The sequence below is a fragment of the Aythya fuligula genome, chromosome 22 (assembly GCF_009819795.1).
Source record: "Aythya fuligula isolate bAytFul2 chromosome 22, bAytFul2.pri, whole genome shotgun sequence".
NCBI classification, from domain to species: Eukaryota; Metazoa; Chordata; class Aves; order Anseriformes; family Anatidae; genus Aythya; species Aythya fuligula.
In genome coordinates this window covers 6,665,522-6,688,623 of record NC_045580.1, presented here as the reverse complement: position 1 = coordinate 6,688,623, position 23,102 = coordinate 6,665,522, and the positions used below count along the sequence as shown (strand labels likewise).

General features: G+C 59.6%; 1 protein-coding gene across 1 annotated transcript in view; it reads left to right on the top strand.

Annotated features, from left to right (window-relative positions):
- Positions 1–21,717, top strand: part of DSCAML1 (DS cell adhesion molecule like 1) — a 94,951-nt gene extending 73,234 nt beyond the window's left edge. The window contains exons 9-33 of the mRNA XM_032201870.1: positions 2,199–2,477; positions 2,655–2,774; positions 2,911–3,087; positions 7,365–7,564; positions 7,970–8,066; positions 8,248–8,376; positions 8,797–8,964; positions 9,087–9,157; positions 10,311–10,551; positions 11,285–11,431; positions 11,501–11,656; positions 12,808–12,947; positions 14,372–14,525; positions 14,727–14,844; positions 14,951–15,114; positions 15,203–15,301; positions 16,739–16,927; positions 17,085–17,372; positions 17,456–17,611; positions 17,757–17,787; positions 17,987–18,105; positions 18,347–18,499; positions 18,665–18,859; positions 19,113–19,424; positions 20,941–21,717. Coding sequence (XP_032057761.1) covers positions 2,199–2,477; positions 2,655–2,774; positions 2,911–3,087; positions 7,365–7,564; positions 7,970–8,066; positions 8,248–8,376; positions 8,797–8,964; positions 9,087–9,157; positions 10,311–10,551; positions 11,285–11,431; positions 11,501–11,656; positions 12,808–12,947; positions 14,372–14,525; positions 14,727–14,844; positions 14,951–15,114; positions 15,203–15,301; positions 16,739–16,927; positions 17,085–17,372; positions 17,456–17,611; positions 17,757–17,787; positions 17,987–18,105; positions 18,347–18,499; positions 18,665–18,859; positions 19,113–19,424; positions 20,941–21,398 — 4,361 coding nt within the window. The 3' untranslated portion in view covers positions 21,399–21,717. The remainder of the gene's footprint in view (positions 1–2,198; positions 2,478–2,654; positions 2,775–2,910; positions 3,088–7,364; positions 7,565–7,969; positions 8,067–8,247; positions 8,377–8,796; positions 8,965–9,086; positions 9,158–10,310; positions 10,552–11,284; positions 11,432–11,500; positions 11,657–12,807; positions 12,948–14,371; positions 14,526–14,726; positions 14,845–14,950; positions 15,115–15,202; positions 15,302–16,738; positions 16,928–17,084; positions 17,373–17,455; positions 17,612–17,756; positions 17,788–17,986; positions 18,106–18,346; positions 18,500–18,664; positions 18,860–19,112; positions 19,425–20,940) is intronic.
- Positions 21,718–23,102: the final 1,385 nt, after the last annotated feature.

Genomic DNA, 23,102 nt, shown 5'->3' with positions numbered 1-23,102 from the left:
TTCTCCTCACCTTAAACCAAAATCCTCGCGGAGGGAGTACCTACAGGGATGTGTGCAAGCAAAGTTGAATTACGTGCTGCTCTTTTGCCAGTTGCTGGAAGGCGGACGCTGGATGCTGAAGTTTATCCATATATTTTGGGAAGCGGCCGCCGTGCAAGCCCCCTGAGCCTGGATTTACTGCCTGGGCGAGGGGCAGGTGACAGCCTGAGCAGGGCGAGCACGGTGCCATGCGGTGCTATTTGGGAAGCTCACGGCTCTGGCTGTGTCGGATATCTTCATCCCAGCTGCAGCACGCAGGCTGGAGATTTACACCCGGCCCTGCCTGCCTGGGTGTTTTTATGGCCACCGGATAAAAGCCCGGGGAGGAAAACTGAGAATGCCCTCGACTACATTCGGAGGCTGCTCCAAGGAGCAGAATAAAGAAATAGAAGTACGCAGAGCTGGTACGGGCGCCGTAAAGCTTTTAGTGCCACAAGTGCCTGGCGAGCGCGCTGCGTGCCACAAGTGAGTTACACCGCAGGTCTTCCCAAGCAAGCTGTAGTAAAAGCTTTACGGCCCCCTCATGTCACTGCCTGGCCCGATCACGCCGTTCAGTTTGATCTCTGTTTCTGCCCCCGTTGGGAAGTCCCTGAGCCTCCTCCCCAGCTGCCAGGTCCCCGTGTCCCAGCTCGGAGCATCCCTGCTCCCCAGGGCTTCCCAGGCTGCCTGGGGGTGCTCCTGGGTCCCTTTTCCATGTGTCCCCTGGGAGCATGATCCCAGCACCCAGCCGAGGTGCCCTGACAGCTCGTTATTCCCACAGACATCTTTGAAGGTTTTAATTGATCACGTGTGGCCTTGGTGCTGTCCTGGGGCTGTCGCACAGCCCTGCCCAGGTGACAGCAGTGGGGATGCCAGCTCAGCCGCTCTGCAGTCGGGCACAGCGTGAGGGATGTGGGGCTCTGCGGCGCAGCTGGGGTGCACTGAGGTGCAGGAGAGCCTGGGAAGTGCTGAAAAAAGGAGAATATGTAGCAGGGAATCAATTTGGAAGGGAAGACTTGTGTTAAGTCCTGGTTAAGGGGAGCTGGAACCAGGAGAGCTCTTCTACCGAGAGGCTGCGTGTGCTGGAAGTGGCCCGTGGGGCGTTTGGAGATGCACAAGCCCGGCCCCACTCTGCAATAGACTGCAGCGCATTCCCAATTAATTATTCATTAATTATGGAAAACGGGCACTGCTGGCTCCATGGCTCCGGCAGCTCAAGCCACGTCACTGCATCTGGCAGCGGGGCAGGCGGCCGGGCCGGACCCCTGCGCCCACGGGCAGCACCCCGAGGGGGCAGCGAGCAGCCCCCAGCACCTTCTGCTCTGTAGGGCTTCCTGGCCAGGCTTCGGGCCACCCCATCGAGGCCAGCCCCGTTCTGACTCGGCCCTGGAGCCCCCAGCAGCCTGTTCTGAGCACTGGGAGCACTGGAGAGCACTGGTCGAGGTGTGGGTGGAGATGGGGGACGGCGTGCAGGAGTGCGGGGGCGTGCGCGGCGGCGCGGTGAGCCCTTCCCTGCTGGGGCTCCCGCGTCTGTACAAGAGGGCATCTTATTTCTGCCGAGGGGACAATTGGCAGCCTGCTAATTTAATTATGGAGGCTGCGGAAAGAGGATCTCGTCTACCAGGTGCTGAGCCTTGTTAAGCTAATTGTCTCCCTCTCTATGCTTTCTTCCCCCTCCCACATTGCCAGAGATGCTGCGGTTGCCTAATTAAGTTATCAGAAAGATAATGGCTGGTTCTGAATCCAGTGCCTTTAAGAAAAGCATCCATCTAATAACTGCTTTTCTGCAAGCAGATAAATGCTGAGGTGGAATTTCAGCTGGTGTGCGCAGAGGGGGTCGGGGTGGCTGGGCTGAGCGCGGTGGCTCTCCCCGGTGGGTCACATCCTGCTGCCACCCCCTCCTGGAAGCGTTGCTGACTGGAACAGAAGCCCGCCTCAGTTTCTGGGCAGCAAATGCTTTGGGTGACAGAGCAATGGGTTTGTGAGATGTTGTGGTGATGGCAAGCAGGCTCGCTCCTCCGCCAGGCTGTGCCCTGTGGTGAGATGGGGCCAGTGGGCACTGACCTGCTGTGAGGGCCAGGAGCCAGGACCAGCTGCTTTTCCTCCATCCCCCTGCCACCAGCCTGTCCCCTCAGGCACGGGCTGTGATGTACAGCGTGCTCTGCCTCTCCCCTCCACAGTCCCTCCTCTGATCCAGCCCTTCGAGTTCCCCCCAGCCTCCATCGGGCAGCTCCTCTACATCCCCTGCGTGGTGTCCTCGGGGGACATGCCCATCCACATCACCTGGCGGAAGGACGGGCACGTCATCCTGTCCGGCTCGGGCGTCACCATCGAGAGCAAGGAGTTCATGAGCTCCCTGCAGATCTCCAGCGTCTCCCTCAAGCACAACGGCAACTACACCTGCATCGCCAGCAACGCCGCCGCCACCGTCAGCCGCGAGCGGCAGCTCATCGTGCGGGGTGAGCACCCCGGGGCTGCCCCCACGTCGGGCTGGGGTGGGGGGGCACCGATGGACGTAGCAGGGGTGAAAGCAGGCAGGGGAGCCAGGGCGGCCACGTGCATACAGGTGGGAGCGACCTGCAAGAAGCTGCTGGGGTTTGGGCTCTCACAGCCATCTCTGCGCTCTCGTTACCCAGTGCCTCCTCGATTTGTGGTCCAGCCCAACAACCAGGATGGCATTTACGGTAAAGCTGGGGTGCTGAACTGCTCCGTCGATGGGTACCCGCCTCCGAAAGTCATGTGGAAGCACGCAAAAGGTACGTGAGAAGCAACACGGCAGCGTTTGGGGATCTCTGATCTCTCCGTTTCGGCCTGGCCAGCCCAGCATCGAGCCCCACGAACCCCCCTTTTTTGGCTGAGCTCTGATGGCTGCGTGTCTGTGCCCCCTCCTAGGAAGTGGGAACCCGCAGCAGTATCACCCCATCCCGCTGACGGGCCGCATCCAGATCCTCCCCAACAGCTCCCTGCTCATCCGCCACGTGCTGGAGGAGGACATCGGCTACTACCTGTGCCAGGCCAGCAACGGGGTGGGCACGGACATCAGCAAGTCCATGTTTCTCACCGTGAAGAGTAAGTAGCTGTGCTGGGGGGGCTGGGGCATGGCACGGCTGCAGGGGGGGCTGCAGGGGGTGCCCCCTCCCAGAGCACAGCCCGCTGCACACACAGGGACCGGCCCGGCACTGCCCCGGCACCGCGCAGCCCCTGATCGATGCGGGGCACGGGGGGCATCGATTGCCCTCCTGCAGGGACTGGCTTCCCTTATGCGATTACAAACACTTAGTCCTAAATAAAACCAGGCAATCAATCTACATCATACGGGAGGGAAGGAAATAGCTTCGCTAATTTGACAGGGATGGGCTGGGAAGTGTTGTTAGACACCGTGTTTGAACCGTGCTTATTATTGGATTCCTCTCCCGTTGCTATCAGCAGAATACATAATCGCCAGCTCCTCTTTATTTATTTTGATTGCCGCTGCCGTAAGAGTTCAAACCTCCAGGAAGAGGGGCTGGAGGGGAGGACAGCCTGGTCCTGCTGGTGCCTGCGGCAGCATCCTCAGGGTGCCAGAGCGGTGCGCTCAGCTCCCCTCCCGGCTGTCCTTACACCTGGATTTGGCTTCTGTTGGCTCCACGCACCCCTCGAGAGCATCAGGCTCTTGCTTTCTTGCTGGCTCCCCATGTTAGATTCATCTTAAAATCGTCGTTTCCCTAACAAAGAGGGGAGGGATGGTGCCGAAGAGGCAGGAGGGAGCTGGAGCTGGCAGCAGGCGCTCCCTTGAATGCCCAAAAACCCTGGGCACGTGCACAATGCTGCATCACGGCCAGGTCTCGCACCCGGCGCTGGCTGCGAAGAGAAACCCTGCGAGTGGCCAGGGCTACAGCCTCCCCCCCGCAGCCTCCCCCCTGCAGCTCCCCCCAGCCCAAAGCCCACCGCCCGGCTGCAGCATCCTCTCGCTCCCTCTCGCTCCGGCGTCTCCCCTCCCCAGCCAGCGTCTACTTTCCTGTGTTTCTTGCGGGGAGGGTTGAGGGGAGCCTTTTCCTCTCCCTGTCAGCTGTTTAATTTATCCCGCTGATTGATGAATTGAAACGAGCGACTTCAAACAACATACTTCAATAAGGCGCAGGTACAAAGTCAAGGCGATTAATCCCGAGTGAGTGTGCAGAAGTCTTGGAGCCTGAACTGTTGCCTTGTCCCTGCTATCTGGTATAATTGCATCCCAGGACAGGTTGCTTGCTGACTTGAATAGCACATAACCTTATTATGCATGTGCTTTTACATTTCCCGGAGACCTCAGCAGCCTTTGAAAAGGTTTGAATGAATAGGTAGACGAAGCGCCACAGCCAATTAAGCATTATATGGGGCTCTTTGTTTTGTTTCATTTTTTTGATTTTTGTTTGTTTAGTGAAATGTCAGGCCAATTAAAGCGAGATCAGCACCGGCTTTCGTCTAAAGCCAGGCCACTGCAGACAGTGTTAAATGAATGTTAATCAGAGCCCAAACCCGCGGTCAGCCGGGGAGAGGGGAGCCCACACCACGCGGGGCAGGAGGTGCAGCCCCCGGCCGCACGGCACGTCCCGGGTGCTGCCGTGCCGGCTCCGCGGGGCTAACCAAGGCAGGCAGGCAATAAATCAGAGGAGCGTGCACAGCCCCACCAGTGCCAGGAGCAGTTAGCTGCTGCTCGTCAGGTGCCGAGGAGGAAACCGCAGGGCTCTGCGTGCAGATTTAACCCTCGGGGCCCCGGCTGGGCCAGCCTTTTCCTGGGGTGCCATCCCGTGCAGGGCGCACAGCGCTCGGGGGGTGCGCTGGCCCCGGGACCGTGCCACGAAGTTGCTCTGAGCACGGGCGCTTGTCTGGGAGCAGCAACACCTTGCTGCCGTGCAGGGCTGGCGCGTTCATCCGTGCTGTTGAAGGCAACTTGTTAGCAGCAGGTCGGGTGCGCTGCAGAGCAGGAGCTGTGGGGAGCTGGAGGCTGGGAGCAGGGCACGGGAGCGCGCAGCCACCCGGGGGGCGGCTTGCTGGCCTGGGCGCAGGTGAGGAGATCACAGCGCGTGATAAATGCCATTTAGCACATGGCTGCGTCGGGAGCAGAGAGCCAGGGATGGAGCGGGTCGGGTCCCTGAGGGCAGGGCAGGCTGGGGGGGCTCCTCCAGCCTTGGGGGGGCTCGCCAGGCACCGGGCAGGACCGAGGTGCGAGGGCATTTGGTGTCCTCCTGCAGGAGCATAACTGATTGCTTCCATGCAATTTGAATTAATCTCATGCTTCAGGTGAAACTCAGCTAATCAGTGTAGAAAGGAAGCTGAAACGGGTGCAATCAAATTAACATCACAGAGCTGGCTCTAAACAAGAGAGAGGGGGGTGAGGGAGGCAGGAGCAGCCCTTGTCACCGGTGTCACCGTTCTCATTGAGTTGTCACCACCGGGCTGGGAAGCTGCTCCTGCCCCAGCCCGGGTAAGGACAGCAGAGCTTGTGGGGTGCTGACAATTCCCTCGGTGGCCAGGCTCATCTCTCTTATCTCTGCCCAGCAGACAGGACCAGCCTGTTGTTGGGGCTGTGTTAACATGGCCCATGGGCTCGGAGGGAGCAGCGGGGCAGTGCCGGGGCAGCCGAGCAGGCTGGGAGCAGGGGACGGGATGTCAGACTGTGCAGGAGGGAAGCTGAACTCGAGGGAAGTCATTCTGTGCTGGGGCAGGATGCACAGGCTGGGTTTGGGGTGCTCAGCACCGATCCCACGCACGCCCAGCACCCGGGCTCTGGTGTGCAGGATCCTGCTCATGTGAGGAGGCTGAAGGAGGCTGCTTGAGGTACAGCTGTGAGCATCCTCCTCCCTTGTTCCTCCTCCCTGCAGCTGGTCCCAGCAGGATGCTCACAGGGCTCAGAGCACCCCGTGGGTCACCGTGGGCATGGGGCAGCACCAGCACGGGGTGTGGGGGTGTGCTGGTGGCACAGGGCAGCACCGGGGATGGTGTGCAGGGGGCTGCTGCCTCCAAGCCCCGGTCCATGCTGTGTGCACGGCTGGTTGGGGTTTTCTTCGGGTTTGTTTTGCTGCTTCCTCCGCTCTGGGCTATGTGCCGCTCTCCTGGGACCCCGGCAATTGAGGGAAGTTGATATGTTTACATCCAAGGAGATGCTTTTAATCAAACATCAATAAGTGCATTTCAGCGAAGCAGAGCCTGAAACAGAGCTCCTCTCCCGGGGCCACCACGTGCAGGGAAAGGGCTGGCTCCTCCGCAGAGCCCTGGGGAGAGTCGGGTCCATCCTCTGACCAAGGGTCCCGGCCTTCGTGCTCCTCTGCATGCTGAGCAGTTCGGGCTCTGCTATTTTCTCCCTGCTCCTGCCCCTCCGTGCCAGCTCAGGGTCCTCGGGGCTGGCCGCGGGCAGGATTTCCATGGGCTCCTGAAGAGCTGTCACGAGGCGGAGGAGTCCCCGCGGCCGGGCTCGTGCCTCGTGCCAGCCACGTGGGCGCACGCCCCGCACCCTGAAAATGCCGGCAGCTCGGGAGAAAAGGTTTCCTCAGCTGCTAATTGAATTACATTGCCACAGAAAGCCGAGAAGTCGTAGCTCATTAGAGCCTCTTGTGTCCCATTATAACAGTGTGTGTTGCCTTTGCGGATTGTCATTATCATATATTACTGCGGGACTCGGCAGCGCTGTTTGTTTATGCATTACATTTTTTTCGGCTTACCCAGGCTGCCCCCGCCCCCAGCCTGTTTTCCTGCTCCGAGGAGCCGTGGTGGTGCCGCCCCACGCTGCCAGCATCCAGCCCCGCTCGCCCACCCAAAGCCCCAGTCCTCCTGGTGGCGATGGCACCCCGCAGGGTGCTGCGCCCGGGTGGGCGGCGGGCACGGCTGGGGGCTCCCCTCCCCTGCTTTGCATCTTCGGGTGAATCTTCGAGGGGGTGGGGGGGGAAATTTCTCCAGCATCTGCAATGCAAAAGCTGCCTTGCTGATGTGGAATCGCGCTCTATATTCTGCCCAGGTTTATACGAGTGAATTATGCAAATCTGTGATGGAAAACATTCTTCCTCTCATCCTCGGGAGTGTAAAACCTTAGTCAATAATTCATACCCGCACGTCTCAGACTGGAGGCTTTCTCTTCATTATAGTGTGCGCTTGGTTATTTGTCTTTCACGTTTTATTGTCTACCCCAGTGTAATGCTATGCATTATAAAATTTATCTGCTTCATTATTTTATGATCCTGAGCCGTATAATGCAGCGAAACGATTCCACTTCGGGCTGCACGGCCTCTCGGTGAGCCCCGCACCCACCGCCTCCCCGCGGGGGTCCGGGGGCTGCGGCCATGCCCGCCGGGTGAGCCGAGGGGGTGCTGACCCCCGTCTCCCTCCCGCAGTCCCTGCCATGATCACGTCCCACCCCAACACCACCATCGCCATCAAGGGGCAGAGCAAGGAGCTGAACTGCACGGCGCGGGGCGAGCGGCCCATCATCATCCGCTGGGAGAAGGGCGACACCGTCATCGACCCCGACCGCAACATGCGCTACGCCATCACCACCAAGGACAACGGCGACGAGGTCATCTCCACCCTCAAGGTGAGGGGCTGGGCTGCGGGGGTCCCGAGCATCCTTTCACGTCTGGCACAGGGGCAGTTAAGGCGGAAAAGCTGCTTGCGGTGCCTGCGAAGAGCTAAAACCAGCCTCTGTTCTCGTGCTGGGATGGCCCTGAAAATGAAATCCAGTGGGTTACGTTGGCCTTGCATTAAATTTCACCTTCCTGTGCAATGGGATCTGGTTCTAAAGGTGTTGGGCAGCACCAGGAACACCTCAAAGAATAAAAGCTCTGTGCACACCTGAGCAGAGGGTAGGGCTCTGGGGCAACCTGCGCCCACAGGCACAGCTCCCCCGGGGCAGGAGCGGGCTGGGGTCCCTGCAGGAAGATGGGGGCTCGGGGCAGTTGAGGCTGAGCTGGCTCCTTTCTTCTCCCCAAAATATTCCTAGCTGAAACCAGCTGACCGCGGGGACTCCGTCTTCTTCTCCTGTCACGCGATCAACTCGTATGGTGAAGACAGAGGCCTGATCCAGCTCACCGTCCAAGGTACGCGCCCCTGTGCACTGCCCATCACTAAAGCCAGGAGGGCTGCAGGCTGCTGATGGAATGGGAACTCGCACACAGGGTGTGGGATGTGGCAAAGCTTCACGGGGTCCCGCTGTTCCTGGGGTTTTTCTCTCCCTGTCACCCCGCGCTTTGGCTCCTGACCCCCCCGTGTCTCCCCAAGAGCCCCCTGACCCTCCGGAGCTGGAGATCCGCGAGGTGAAAGCCCGGAGCATGAACTTGCGATGGACACAGCGGTTCGATGGGAACAGCATCATCACCGGCTTCGACATCGAGTACAAGAACAAGTCCGGTAGGTGCTGGTGGACCCCCCCGTGGCCAGGGCTCAGCTGCTCCCTGGGGCCGGGCTGTGCTGGCAGGTGCAGAGCTGGCCCCCCCATCACCCCCGTAAAGGGAATGTTCTGCACCCCGGCTCCTTTGATGAAGAAAGGAGAGACCGGCATTCGTGAAATATGGTAATTTATGTTAGATGGGAGCATTTGAAAGGGAATATTTAAAGAGACAATGTTTGCAAAGAGCCAAACCGCGAGCCACACAACAGCAAGGAGGGGGACGCAGTGTCTCTAGTGGGGGACCCCACTGTGAAAGCCTCTGGGGACTTCAGCACCACCTGCCCGGCATGGCCGGGATGGGACACGTCCCTCCTGGTGCCACAGCCCAGGGGATGGCGTTCAGGTGCTGAATCCCCTTTCTTATTTTCCTGTTTTTCTAGATCCCTGGGATTTTAAGCAGTCTACACGCAACATCTCCCCGACCATCAACCAGGCGAACATCGTGGACCTCCACCCCGCCTCGGTGTACAGCATCCGCATGTACTCCTTCAACAAGATCGGCCGCAGCGAGCCCAGCAAGGAGCTCACCATCAGCACGGAGGAAGCAGGTGCGGCTGCGTGTCCTTGACATAAAGCTGGCTGCAGCCGAGCTCTCTTTCAGATGAGTGTTTCTGTGACGAGGGGCTTCTTTCCCTTCTCAACACCCTCTGTTGGGTCTGTTTGTCCCTAGCTCCTGACGGGCCTCCGATGGATGTCACCTTGCAGCCGATGACGTCCCAGAGCATCCAGGTCACCTGGAAGGTGTGTGGGGCTGGGGCACTGCTGGGGCTTCCCTTGGCCACTCAGTTTTACACAGCACAAAGACGCACGAGGGCACGGAGGGAGAAAAAACAGCTCTCCTTCCCCATGTTGGGCACATTGCCTTGCTGCTTCCCTCATCCTGGGATGGAGCCATGGCAGCCACGTGCCCATGGGGCAGCGCAATCGGTGCTGTGCCAAATGCAGCCCTGGTGCTGGGCACACGGAGCAAACAGGGCTCCTGGTGCAAACCCCATCCCAAGCCCTATGGGGCAGGCTGCTCAGGACCAGCACATTTCCTTGGAGGTACATGGGCCGGGACAATTTCTGAGACATCATGAAAATTTGAAGGCTGGGCGTGCGCTCGGCTGCATCATGCAGGGTCCGTATTAATCATGTTTGATAACAAGCTAATTATCTCATAGGATATCCACGGGGGGCCACGGGGAAAGAGAGGATAAATATGGAAAAACTGAGACGTTTAGTTGCAAACTGTTCAAGCAAAGATCAATAAAGTTCAGAATCAGATTTATTTTTCAGAAGGTGCATAATGAAAAATAAAATTGATTATAAAGTTAGGACTTCAGAATGAACTGGTAAGTCAATAAATTTAGGGTTCCAGCTTCTCCCCCCTCCTCTCGGGTCCTGAAAAACAGATTAATGAAAAATAAGATTCACTTGAAAGATAAGTCAGTTCATTTTAGGAGTATTTCAGAGAGATGGATGGCGCTGGCTTTGTAACATAAATTTGCAATCAACCCTATTGATTTCTTAATGCTTCAGAGGAATATTGTTAAGATTGATTTAAACCTGGCCTCGTGCTTTCCTAAGGCAGCTCGGGGCCGTGCCCTCCTGCTGGGGAGCTTAGGTGGATGGGGAGGGAGGAACTTGGGTCCCGCTCAGCCCATCACCTCCTGCTGGGAACCCTTAGGTGGCCCTAAAGGAGCTGGTGGCACTTTTGTGACTGTTCCTACGTGCCCGAGCAGCCCAGGGCTCTCCGAGGCCATCCTCTGTGTGCCCTGAGCTGTGCCGATGACAAGGAGACCTCGTCCTCCATCCTCTGTATGAGCAGGAGCAGGACTTGCCTCGCCTGCACCTCCCCTCCTGCAGAGCCGTGGCCGTGACACCACCCCGTCTCGTATCCCCAATCCGTCAGGCCCCCAAAAAGGAGCTGCAGAACGGGGTGATCCGCGGCTACCAGATCGGGTACCGGGAGAACAGCCCGGGCAGCAACGGGCAGTACAGCATCGTGGAGATGAAGGCCACGGGGGACAGCGAGGTCTACACGCTGGACAACCTGAAGAAGTTCGCCCAGTACGGGGTGGTGGTGCAGGCCTTCAACCGTGCGGGGACGGGGCCGTCGTCCAGCGAGATCAACGCCACCACGCTGGAGGATGGTAAGGCTGCCGGGGATGGTTTCCACCCGGCGGGGTCGTGGGCAGCCTCAGGCGTCTTCAAAACAAGAGGAAAAAGTTTTGCAGCGCGTTTGCTCAGCAGTTTTTCATACTTAATTAAGGCTCTCGTTAGCCTGTCAAACCATGTTCATTTCCTGGCTACATTAGCACTCCTCCTGGGGTATTCAAGGGCCCCTGTTTTAGCAATAGTGTCTTTTCCGTAATTATATTACCTTCATTTTGTTCAAACGGACTATCTGTATTAGTTTATTATACTCGGTCCCTAATTACATGGTGCTTATATTTTTACACCTAAGTAATATGAAACAATAATCATTTTCAAAGAGGATCGTTACGGTGATGCATTATCATTTAAATGCTCATAAAAATTAGAGTTACCTCTTATGGGGCAATGGGAGCTAATTACCTCGCATCCAGCCAGCTCTCCCGCTCGCCCCTCGCTGGGAAGTGCAGCGTGTCCCAGTAGCCCCAGTCCCTGGGGTCCCAGTGGCTGCACGGGTCTGGAAGGAGCAAGGTGCCTGTTGGAGGCAGGATCCGTGCTAGGGGCTTGGGGAGAAGGGCAATAGGGCTGGGGCCAGGGGTCCCATGGAGAGCCACGGTGCTGGGGAGCCTGGTGGGTGTATACAGGGCGGCTCGGACATGGGGCAAAGCTCCTGGAGGTGAGCACAAGGGAGAGGTGCTGGCATCATCCTCCTGCTGACCGCCCCCTCCTCAGTCCCCAGCCAGCCCCCCGAGAACGTGCGGGCCATCTCCATCACGTCGGACGTGGCCGTCATCTCCTGGTCGGAGCCCCCGCGCAGCACCCTCAACGGCGTGCTCAAGGGCTACCGGGTCATCTTCTGGTCCCTCTACATGGACGGAGGTGAGTGCCCCCGGGGCATGGGGCACGCGGGGGGTGGCGGTGCGGGGCTGACGGGCGCTGTCCCCGCAGAGTGGGGCGAGATGCAGAACATCACGACCACGCGGGAGCGAGTGGAGCTGCGGGGCATGGAGAAGTTCACCAACTACAGCGTGCAGGTGCTGGCGTACACCCAGGCCGGCGACGGCGTCCGCAGCAGCGTGCTCTACATCCAGACCAAGGAGGACAGTGAGTGGCACTGCCCCTGGGGCTTTCCCCTGGGATCCCGGGAATGGGATCACAGCTGGGGAGCTGCAGTGGGATCCGGGGCTGCACGGCTCCCCAAAAACCCCTGGCACGCAGGGAGGTGGCACAGCTGCTGTGCCCGGGGCAGGCGGGTGTGCACGTGCACCCCTCTGTTCCCTGCCTGATGAACCAGAGCTTTATGTGTTAATTAGATGGGAGAATATCAAGCTGTAGGAGCCACTGGCTAGGAATAAAGAGAAGAGCTCTGCAGCCCCTGGAGCCAGGCTCCTCCATCCTTTTCCTCCTGCTGGCTGTGCAAAAGGCCTGACCCCAAGGCTCATCCCATGCTTGGCAGAGCTGCTGCCACTGCCCCCAGCCCAAGGTGTCCCCCGGCAGCTCCTGCACCCACCGCTGCCCCTTGCAGCCCCCCCAGCCCCAGCCCCCAGCACCGTGGGTGCTGCCTCCAGGGCTGGTGCGTGCACGCCCCGCTCAGCGGGCAGTGGGTTTATGGCTCGGACGCGCTGCCAGGGCCCTTGCTCTGTCTTTTGACCACCGCAGGCTGCAATCTGCCAGAGGTTCTGTGGGCAGACATATGCTGTGGGGCTGATTAGGCCGATAGGCTCGCTGTAATCCAGGCACAAGGCGCCAAAGGGCCAGTGAGCCTGCGGAGGGCTGGGTGCGCCCGCGGGTGGGTGCTGGCGAGGGGGGCGCAGGAACGGCTGTGGGTGTGCAGGGAAACCGTGGTGTACAGCCACGGCACGATGTTTCCCTTTTTATTTTATTTTTTTCTTTTCCTTAAGTGCAGATATTTAAATATTTACACCCCTGCCTGCCCTACTTTAATGCCATTATCTCCATAGCAGAGCAGCCCCTGCCCAGGAGCCGCCCGGGGAAGCAGCAGCTGCTGGGGCAGCGCAGCTGGGCAGGGGAAGGCTGAGGCCGGGCACTTAGCGGATTAAGGAGCCAGACACCAGAAGCCAATCACTGCTTCTAAACCCGGGCTGCAATTAACCCAACGGCCTTCACGTGGGCAGGGGGCCAGAGCCACCCGTGGAGAGGTGGCCCTGACCCAGGACCGGCCGCGTCGTCCTGCAGGCAGGGGGGTTGCAAGGGGCCCCCGGGTCCCTCCTGTGGCCCCAGCTTTGCTCCTTCAGTTCCAGGTCCCCCGGCTGGCATCAAGGCCGTGCCATCCTCAGCCAGCAGCGTGGTGGTCTCCTGGCTGCCCCCGGCCAAACCCAACGGCATCATCCGCAAGTACACCATCTTCTGCTCCAGCCCCGGCTCGGGGCAGCCGGTGAGGGCACGGGGATGGGGATGGGGTCGTGCTCTGGTGTCCTGGGCAAACGTGGGGCTCCTGGCAGGAGGCAGGAATAGGATTGCAGGGACCTGCCCCAGCTGCTGCAAGGGGGATGGTGCAGGTGGGGCTGTGCCTCCAGCCTGTGGCAGCTCAGGGGAGTCTGGGGAAAGGCCCCCGCGGGTGCTCTGTTAGTCCCATCAACTCTCTCTCACCTCCTGCCAGCATTTCTCCCACTCCTCACTCACTCCAGAAGGGGAAACGTGCAAGCAGCTGACCAAAAATAAAATAGAAATTAAACCTGGTCCCATCCCTCCTTCGCGAGGGAGAGGTTGATGGGAGGTCTGCAGACTGGTGCTTATCAAAAGCTCCTTCTCAAACTCATTTCACTATCTGAGCCTCTGGTTTCCAGGGCAACATAATCTTTTCATCAAAGCAACTGGTAAAACCGCTGGGATCCGATATTGTTTTCTTGGCATCTTGTCAAAACTGTCATTTGGCTAAAAAAAATTATGTATACTATACAATATTCATATAGGTGTCTGCTTGTGGGGTACGTTTACATCCGCGGGCCCCACAAGGGTGCGCGGCTGCCTGCGTGCGGCCGTGTTTGCACACAGAGGGAACGCATCCACACACCCCGAGCAGCAGCTCCTTTGGGGTCCAGCCCCTGTCCCCCTGCCTCATGCCAACAGGCCCGGGACAGCAGGACGGGGCTCTCGGGGTGCTTCTTCCCCCCGTGGCGTGGTTTGGGCAGGGAGATGTGGCCCCGATGCAATGCAAACCGGCAGGGTTTATGCACCACCTCGTCATGGGGCTGGGAGCCAGCCTGTGCGAGGAGAACCCCCACGGGGCCGGGACAGTCACTGTGTTGGCTGCGGGTGATGCTGAGACAACCCCCTGGGGGATTTTGGGGACCACCTCACCGCTGTCCCCCCTGCAGAGGGGTTTGTCTGCCCGGCCGGGGCCTGCCCCGTGCCCCGCTGCAGCCCGGGGCAGCCTCATGTCCCTGGAACAAACCACGGCGTCGCAGCCATCTGCTCCTCGCGCTCCGGCCTGGGCTCCCTGGAGAAATGACGACACCAGCCGGCTCGCACGGGCATTGAGGAACGCCGAGCGGGGCCGAACGGCTCCTGGGGAGCAAAGCCCAGCACCTCCAGGAGAGCCGGGTGGGAGGGGGGGTGCCAGGGACCCCCTTTGCCCTCTGCAAGGCGATGGGAGCGAGGGCTCAGCCTGCTGGCGGTGGGGCTGTGCTGGTACCAGTGCCGTGGGGATGCTGGGGGTGCCGGCAGCCGGCCCACAAACAGCTTTTCCCTGCTGACAGCCCGGGAGCTGCTCAGGCAGTTTTCCCCGGGCTGGCTGTGCTGAGGGCGATGCAGCCGAGGCTCTAACAGCGGCTGTGCCCCCTCCTGCCCCCCTCGCAGGCCCCCAGCGAGTACGAGACCAGCCCCGACCAGCTCTTCTACCGCATCGCCCACCTGAACCGCGGGCAGCAGTACATGCTCTGGGTGGCCGCCGTCACCTCCGCCGGCCGCGGCAACATCAGCGAGAAGGTCACCATCGAGCCTGCCGGGAAAGGTACGGGGGGGACGGGGACCCTACAAGAGGCTGTGCCTGGCAAAGGGGACACGCTGGGGTCACCGGCTCGCTGTGGGGACGAGCGTCCTGGCCCCACGCAGAGGCTTGTCCCCGGGTGTCCCCTGCCCCGGCAGTGCTTTGGGGCTGAGCTCTCGGTACAAGCCCGGGGTCCGCCAGGCTGAGCTCCTCCTTGCCCCCCAGCCCCGGCCAAAATCATCTCGTTCGGAGGCACGGTCACCACCCCCTGGATGAAGGACGTGAGGCTGCCCTGCAATTCGGTGGGGGAGCCCGTCCCCGCCATCAAGTGGACCAAGGACAGGTACCGAGTGCCGGGCAGCCCCCGGCACGGCGCGGGACAGGGAGCGGTGCCGGGTGCCCCGTGCCCGTCCCGTGCCGGGGTGACACGCGCTGTCCCCTCCCGGCAGCGAGGACTCCGCCATCCCCGTGACGGTGGACGGCCACCGGCTGATCCAGGCGAACGGCACGCTGGTGCTGCGCTCGGTGAAGGCCGAGGACTCCGGCTACTACACCTGCACCGCCACCAACACCTGGGGCTTCGACACCATCATCATCAACCTGCTGGTGCAAGGTGAGGGGTGCCGGCGGGGCACGGTGCCAGCTGCAGTGGGGGGAGAAGATTTGGGGCAGGTGCTCACGGGTGCTTGCGCTGTCCCCAGTGCCCCCGGACCAGCCGCGCCTGACCGTGTCCAAGACCTCGGCCTCGTCCATCACGCTGGCCTGGATCCCTGGGGACAACGGGGGCAGCTCCATCCGAGGTAGGTAATAACAAAGGGCACATCACTAATTACTCAGGTGCTGGTGGCCAGGGCCAGCCCCAGCGGTGGCTCCGTGGCTCCCAGCGCTGGGGTGGATCCGAACCCTCCAGAGCAGGATTTGTGCCCCGTGTCTGCCGTCCCTGGGAGGCTGGGGGCTTCAGGAGGGCTCCAGGACCATCCCTGCTTTGCAGAGCCTCCTTTCTGCTCTGATTCATCTAATGAATTATACTTTGAAACAGCTGCACACCGAGGGGGGAGCAGGGAGAGGGGAAGGAGACCTCGCTTACAATTAATTAAAAGCATGAAAGTAATTACAAGCAAATCTCCCCAGCCAGCAGCCTTTCACTCCAACGGACTCTGTTGATAAATTTGGTTATAATTGGATTAGAAATATTAAAAACATGCTGCATCTACTAAACAAATAAATACCAGGTGGCAGGCACCGGGGGTGCCGGGTGCTGCGGGGTGCCTGGGTGGGCGTCCGCGGGGCTGGGAAAATGTGAGTGGGGGCACGGAGCCCTTGGGGCAGCCCCAGGTACACCCGTCCTGTGCTCAGGGGGTGCCTGAGCTCAGGCAGGTGCAGAGAGGCCCCGGAGCAGTGCTCAACACTGGGTTTGGCTCCTGACACACACACAGCGGCACAAAGCCCGCTGCTGCCTGCTATTTTTGCTGGAGAACTGGCAAAGAAAAAAAAAAAAAAAAACGCAAAAATGGCCAAATTCGGTGATGCAGCATGGAATTTGGGGATTTTTTGCATAGCCAAAAAGGTCAGAGCAGTCGAAGCCGTGGTTCCCACAGCAACAGGATTGGGCCCAGTATGTGCCTGCTGCAGGGCATCCGCGTCCTGGCTCCGCGGGTGTCCCCATGCCCAATGCTGGTGCCAGGCACGCATCCAGCGCCGGGTGAGCACGTCTGTGCTGTGCTGGCGTGCTGGGCACTGCGGCACCGTGTCCCAGCTGCCCTGCACACACGTCTGCCTCTCCCTGGGAAAGCCCGGAGAGCCGCTACCAGGCATCTTGTTGCCGGCAGCGTAACAGGTTTGTTCATCTAGGCCAGGGTGTGCTTCCTAATACTCTTAATCATGTGGAGGGAGGCGGCGTTCGATGACAGAAGCAACTTCCTAGCAGCTTCCCAAGGGAGCTAGTTAATTCTGCCTTTCCCTTTATAGCCTCGCACCAATCAATCACGGTTCGCACTCCCCGTGCGCCCGTGCACAAACAAGTAATTGGTGCCGTGCTGGCGGTGCTGGGTACGGGCACAGAGCACGAGCTGCTCCCTGCAGCCCCTCGCACCGGGCAGAGGAGCTGCCCCCAACCTGGGGACGGGGATGGGGACAGGGATGGGGACGGGGCTCTCCGGGAGGGTGCAGGCACTGCAGGAGCTCGGTGCTGTCCCCAAGCCGTGGCTGCAGGCACCATCCCCATTGTTCCCCCCCAGGCTTCGTGCTCCAGTACTCGGTGGACAACAGCGAGGAGTGGAAGGACGTCTTCATCAGCTCCTCGGAGCGCTCCTTCAAGCTGGAGAGCCTCAAGTGCGGCACCTGGTACAAGGTGAAGCTGGCGGCCAAGAACAGCGTGGGGGCTGGCCGCATCAGCGAGATCATCGAGGCCAAGACCCATGGCAGGGGTGAGCTCTGCTTCTGCTTCTGCTCTGCTTCTTCCTCTGCAGTTTTTGGCTTTATATTTTTGTCCTGGTGTAAAAAGCAGGGGACGGGGGTGCTGGCAGAAGGGGGATGCCGCCCCCTCGTCTCCTCGTCGGCACGCTGACGGCTCCTCTCCCGCAGAGCCCTCCTTCAGCAAGGACCAGCACCTCTTCACCCACATCAACTCCACGCACGCCAGGCTGAACCTGCAGGGCTGGAGCAGCGGGGGCTGCCCCATCACCGCCATCGTCCTGGAGTACCGGCCCAAGGGCAACTGGGGCTGGCAGAGCCTGCGCACCAACAGCTCCGGGGAGCTCTTCCTGACCGAGCTGCGCGAGGCCACCTGGTACGAGCTGCGCATGAAGGCCTGCAACAGCGCCGGCTGCGGCAACGAGAGCACGCAGTTCGCCACGCTGGATTACGATGGCAGTGAGTGGGGGGCCGGGCCGGGGGCCGTGCTGCCCCGGGGGGACACGCCAGGAGTGCTGGCTGCCCACCCGCCTCCGTTCCAGGCACCATCCCGCCCATCAAGTCGGCCCAAGGAGAGGGGGATGATGTGAAGAAGCTCTTCACCATCGCCTGCCCCGTCATCCTGGCCACGCTGGGGGTGGCCCTGCTCTTCATCATCCGCAAGAAGAGGAAGGAGAAGCGGCTGAAGCGGCTACGAGGTGAGGGGCACTGAGCCCGGGGGCACTGCCCGCAGGACGGGGCCCCAGACCTGTGTACATCTATACCAACGTGTTACGGCTGAGGTCTCAAAAAGCTCCCTTTTTTCCCAACCCTCCCTTTTTTTTTTTTTTCCCTTCCCCACAGATGCCAAGAGCCTGGCAGAAATGCTGATCAGGTGGGTCCCGTTCACAGCCTGTTGGCAGCCCTGGGCTGTGCGTAAAGCCCCGCTGGGAGCCCAGCTGGCTGCTCGCAGGGCGCTGGGGGGGGCCGGAGGGGTGCAGGGGCTGGGGAAGAGCCGCTGAGCCCGTGCCAGGCTCGAGCCACAGGGGCTCTCCCCAGTAATCGCCGGGTCTGCGTCCCCTCTTACCTCGCAGCAAGAACAACCGCAGCTTCGACACGCCGGTGAAGGGCCCCCCGCAGGGCCCCCGCCTGCACATCGACATCCCCCGCGTGCAGCTGCTCATCGAGGACAAGGAGGGCATCAAGCAGCTGGGTAAGCTCCCTGCCCTCCCTGGCTGCAGAGGGACGAGAGCTGGGGGTGGGCACAGCCTGCCCCATCCCTGCACTGTCCCCTTGGCACGGCCCCGTGGGGCAGATCTGGGGAGGCTCTGGGGCCCAAAAGATGCCCCTCAGCAGCTGGGGAATGCCTTGTGTGAGCTGGGAAGGGGCTGGCAGGGAGCTACGACAAACACCTCGCTACGGAAAGAGCTCTGAGCCGCTGCTGCTTCCCGCAGGAGACGACAAAGCCACGATCCCGGTGACAGACACCGAGTTCAGCCAAGCCGTAAACCCGCAGAGCTTCTGCACAGGCGTGTCCCTGCACCACCCTGCCCTGATCCAGAACACGGGGCCACTCATCGACATGTCGGACATACGCCCGGGCACCAGTAAGTGCTGGGCTGGGGGCACTGGGGGCACTGGGGGAGACAGAGCTGGGCACCCCCCGGGTGCTGCCGTGGCCAAAAGCAGCCGCAGGCGATGCAGAGGGAGCAGGGAGCGCTGCAGCGAGGTGGCTCTGACCGAGCCAACGTGCCCCCACCATCATTTTCTAGACCCCGTGTCCAGGAAGAGCGTCAAGTCCGCGCACAGCACCCGCAACCGCTACTCCAGCCAGTGGACCCTCACCAAGTGCCAGGCGTCCACACCGGCGCGCACCCTCACCTCGGACTGGCGGACGGTGGGCTCGCAGCACGGCATCACCGTCACCGAGAGCGACAGCTACAGCGCCAGCCTCTCCCAGGACACGGGTACGAGGCGCTGCAGGGTCAGGATGCAATATTAGGGGAACTAATATGCCCTGCAGTGGGGCTGTGCCCAGCCCGGGGGAGGCAGGGCCCTGCTGCCATCTCTCTGTCCTCGCCGGTGGCTCCTGAGCCCCGAGGGGGTGCTGGGGAGGGCTGGCTGCATGCGCCACAGCTGGGACGCGTCCCCCAAAGCAGAGCAGGGCAGGCAGCATCAGCCCCGGAGCAGGCAGGTGCCTGATGCGTCCTCCCTCCGCAGACAAGGGCCGGAACAGCATGGTGTCGACGGAGAGCGCCTCGTCTACCTACGAGGAGCTGGCGCGCGCCTACGAGCACGCCAAGCTGGAGGAGCAGCTGCAGCACGCCAAGTTCGAGATCACCGAGTGCTTCATCTCCGACAGCTCCTCCGACCAGATGACCACGGGCACCACCGACAACGCCGACAGCATGACCTCCATGAGCACCCCCTCGGAGCCCGGCATCTGCCGCTTCACCGCCTCCCCGCCCAAGCCCCAGGACAGCGAGCGGGGCAAGAGCGTGGCCGTGCCCATCCCACACCGCGCCAGCAAGAGTACGTAGCACATCGGGCACAAGCACAAAGCTACCACCAGGTGGTTCCTGCAAAGGGACAGGGAGAGGAGATGGGGAAGGAACCCTTTTTTTGGATCCTTTTTTCCCTCCCTGCGCAGTAACCAGGTTTTACTGTCGTGGTTTCTGCGTGTTTATTTATACAAAAATCCAAATTCTCCGTATATTGTAGCACGCTCACGTCAGACTCTGTTGGGTTGTGTCAGCCTGTAATTGACATTAATACGCCCTGTCAGCTTCTGGTGCATGCCAGGAGGGTGTAAGAGATTCTGGTAGAACCCAGCAGAACATTCGGAGCTTGAGACAGGACCCGATGGGATATCAGGAGTTCTTAAACCCTCCTGTATTTTAATCAACTCTGCAAAACTGTTTTATTACAATCTGTCGGACCCTTGGATCTATAGAAATCCTTTAGAATCTGTCAGAATCTCTTGCAGTCTAATAGGTTTTAATAGATCCTGACAGATCCTACGAGCTTTTAAGTGGCTCTGTCAGATTATGAAACAAATAGATTAGATTCTGACAGACCGTGTCCGAACCTCTTGCAACCTAACGGAGTAATAGGTTCTGACTAAGTCTGCTGCATGCTCCCTCTGCCCGATTCCAGGAGATTCTAACGGGGATTTTTCAAAGCTTGCAGCAGATGATCTGAGACATTAACAGAGCGTAGTGGAATCCGCCAGATCTGATGCATGATGGCAAATATTTCCTCCTATGTTAAATCTAGCAGAATCTGTCACGATCGTTCCAAATCTATGAGATCGGGACAGATTCTGCCAGCTTCTAACAGCCCTGGTGAAACGTGGCCGGGTGGGACAGAGGTGACCAGGTGTTTGCCACCACTGGGCTTTGGTTCCAGATGTGGCCAGATGTTTGCAAGCCGTACAACCGCTGCATGGGCAAATCCATGTAGAGCGGTAGCCAGATGTTTCTGGCAGCTGTGCCGCCAGCAGATGTGTCCAGATGTTTCCAGATGCTGCACAGCTGCAGCCAGATGTTTCCCAGCTGACCATACACACTGAAGAAACACAGCCAGGCGGTGACACAGGGGGCTGAGCCACAGATGCTTGTCCCATGGCTTAAACCACCAAATCTGGCATTTTTCTGTTGGATGAGCTCAGCACCTGCCAGGCGTCCGAGGTGGTGGCACAGAGGTGGTGGCACGAGTCCTTGTCTGGCACAAGGCACCGGCCAGGACGCATTACGGAGCACTGAGCACATTTGATACGGTATCACCACAGAAACATTGCAGAACGTTAGGGGCTGGAAGGGACCTTCCAATACATGGCATTGCAAAATGCACTATTACACTGTGATAATTATTACTGTTCAGTCCCTTTTTTATCACTACCATGCCCGTAGTGAAACCCGACAGGCGCAGCGCCCCAGCCGTAGCACAGCGCGCACCGTGCTGTCACCACGGCACGGTCCCAGCCCTTCAGCAGCCTTAGTTGTGTCCCTGCTCAGGACCTCGCCCTCACCCCCCTTTCCTCTTGCAGGCGACTACTGCAACCTCCCGCTCTACGTCAAGTCGGAGGCCTTCTTCCGCAAGCCCGACGCCCACGAGCCGTGCCCGGTGGTGCCTCCCCGCGAAGCCTCCATCCGCAACCTGGCCCGGGGCTACCACCCGCCCGCCCGGCACCTGACGCTGGAGCCCGGCACCAAGCCCCCGGGGCTGCCGCCCCCCACCTCCGCCACCACCTTACCTCAGAGGACTCTCCCCATGCCCACCTCGGCCGGGGCCACCGCTGCGCCCACCGCCGCCGCCGCGCCCACCGCCGCCACCGCCGCCGAGCCCCCCGCGGCCGCCGCCGCCGCCCCCGCCGAGCCGCGCGCACCCACGCACTCCAAAGTGGGGGGCTCGCGGGACTCGCTGCTAGAAATGAGCACGTCGGGCGTGGGCAGGTCTCAGAAACAGGGGGCTGGCGCCTACTCCAAGTCCTACACGCTGGTGTAGGGCCGCGCGGGCACCGCCACGGACTCAGCTCCTCCCCGGCGCTATTTCTATTTAAGTCACGGACTTGTACATAAGGAACTCTTTTGTATAAATGAAACTATTTTCTTCTTCTCCAAACAGAAAAAGAAACCAGGGCACAAAGAATTTGATGTTACAGATTAAGAAAAAAAATATAATATATATGTAAACATATATATATATTTCACATCATTTTGAAAGGGGCACAAGGAAAGACTCAGCGACTTTTTTTCCCTGATCTCGTCGGTGGTTTTGACAAAGGAACGTCTCAAAGACATTGCATGCTATTTTACTGTTCTGAAAACAGCAGGAGTTGCTTCAATTTGCAAATGCTTATGTGTTAATACCTTTTTCTATGAAAAAAAAACCAGCGCTGTGTGCAATAAAGGTTATGTTTATATCTGGGTGTTTCTTAAGTGGCCGGAGGAGCGCTTGGTGGCACAGGGCTAGGGACAGGACAGCGCGGGAGGGAAGGGGACAGCGAGCAGCCCACCACAGCACACACGTGGATGCAGCACACCGTGGTGAGCCCATCGCAGCACAGCGAGGCAAGAAGCAAAGCCAAGAGCCCCTCGTGCAGCATCGACGTGCAGCAGAGCGCAGCGCTGCGCCAGGTCGGGGCGCGTGGCAGCACAACCCAGCACGATCCTGCCCGGCTCCCTCGAGGCCACAGCTCGTGGGGACGTGGATCACAGTGCCCCACAGCCCGGCTGCACCAGCTCGGAGCGGCCAAGCACAGCACAGCACAGCACCCTGCCCCAGCACCTGCAAGGATGAGAGCAGCCGGAGCCGAGGCAAGGAGCACATCAGCACCACCGCCCGCCGGGCTGGCAGCCTCCCCCTGCCCGCCCTGCTGCCCGAGAGGGCAAAAACAGCAGCAGGCTGATCAACAGGCTTCCCCAAACCAGAACCTCGCCATCCTGGGGAGGTTCTACTATTCTAAGGCTAATCGGCTCCCTGCCTTTGTTTCCTCGGTGCCTCTGATTTCTCAGGCAGTACTTTAACCAACTGTGCGCTTCTCCATGCTTGTTCCGCTCTGGTCCCATTTCTCATTTCTTCCTTACAGCGAACAGAGGAACCTGCTTCCACCTTAACTCACCTTTTTCTCTTTCACCCTACCTTTAAAAAAAAAAAAAAAAAGCACAAAACCACTTGATTATAACTGGTAAACACCGCTTCTTTCAAGTGCTACAGATTTAACTTTGTACCTCCACTCGACTTTGATTTTAAGTGAGCGCAGACCTGTGCTGTGTGACCGGCCTTGCTGGTGCCATGAGCTTCCATCTCAGCTCCCAGCTGGCAGTCCCAGCCCCTGCTGGTGTCGCTGCACCGCTCAGCAGCCCCTGCCGTGCCCCTTGGTTGTCAGAGTCAAACAACTCCTTAAACCCAGGGAAGCTGAAACTTGGCAGTAACTGGGCAGCTGCTTCCTCATGGGGGGCCCAGAAAATGAGCTGTTAGGACCAGTTCTTGTGCCCATTCCCAGCAGTTTTGGTGCTTATTCCGGTAACACTCCCTGCACAAAATGGGGGTAGGAGCCTTCTGCAGAACCTCTTTTATTTTTTAATATTAATCCCAAGATCTGTTGTGAATAGGATTTACTTCTGCACATTCTTATTCATTCAATTTTAACAGGTTTTTGGAGACAGAAAAAAAAAAAAAGGCAATTTTCCAAGTTAGCATGCAAGG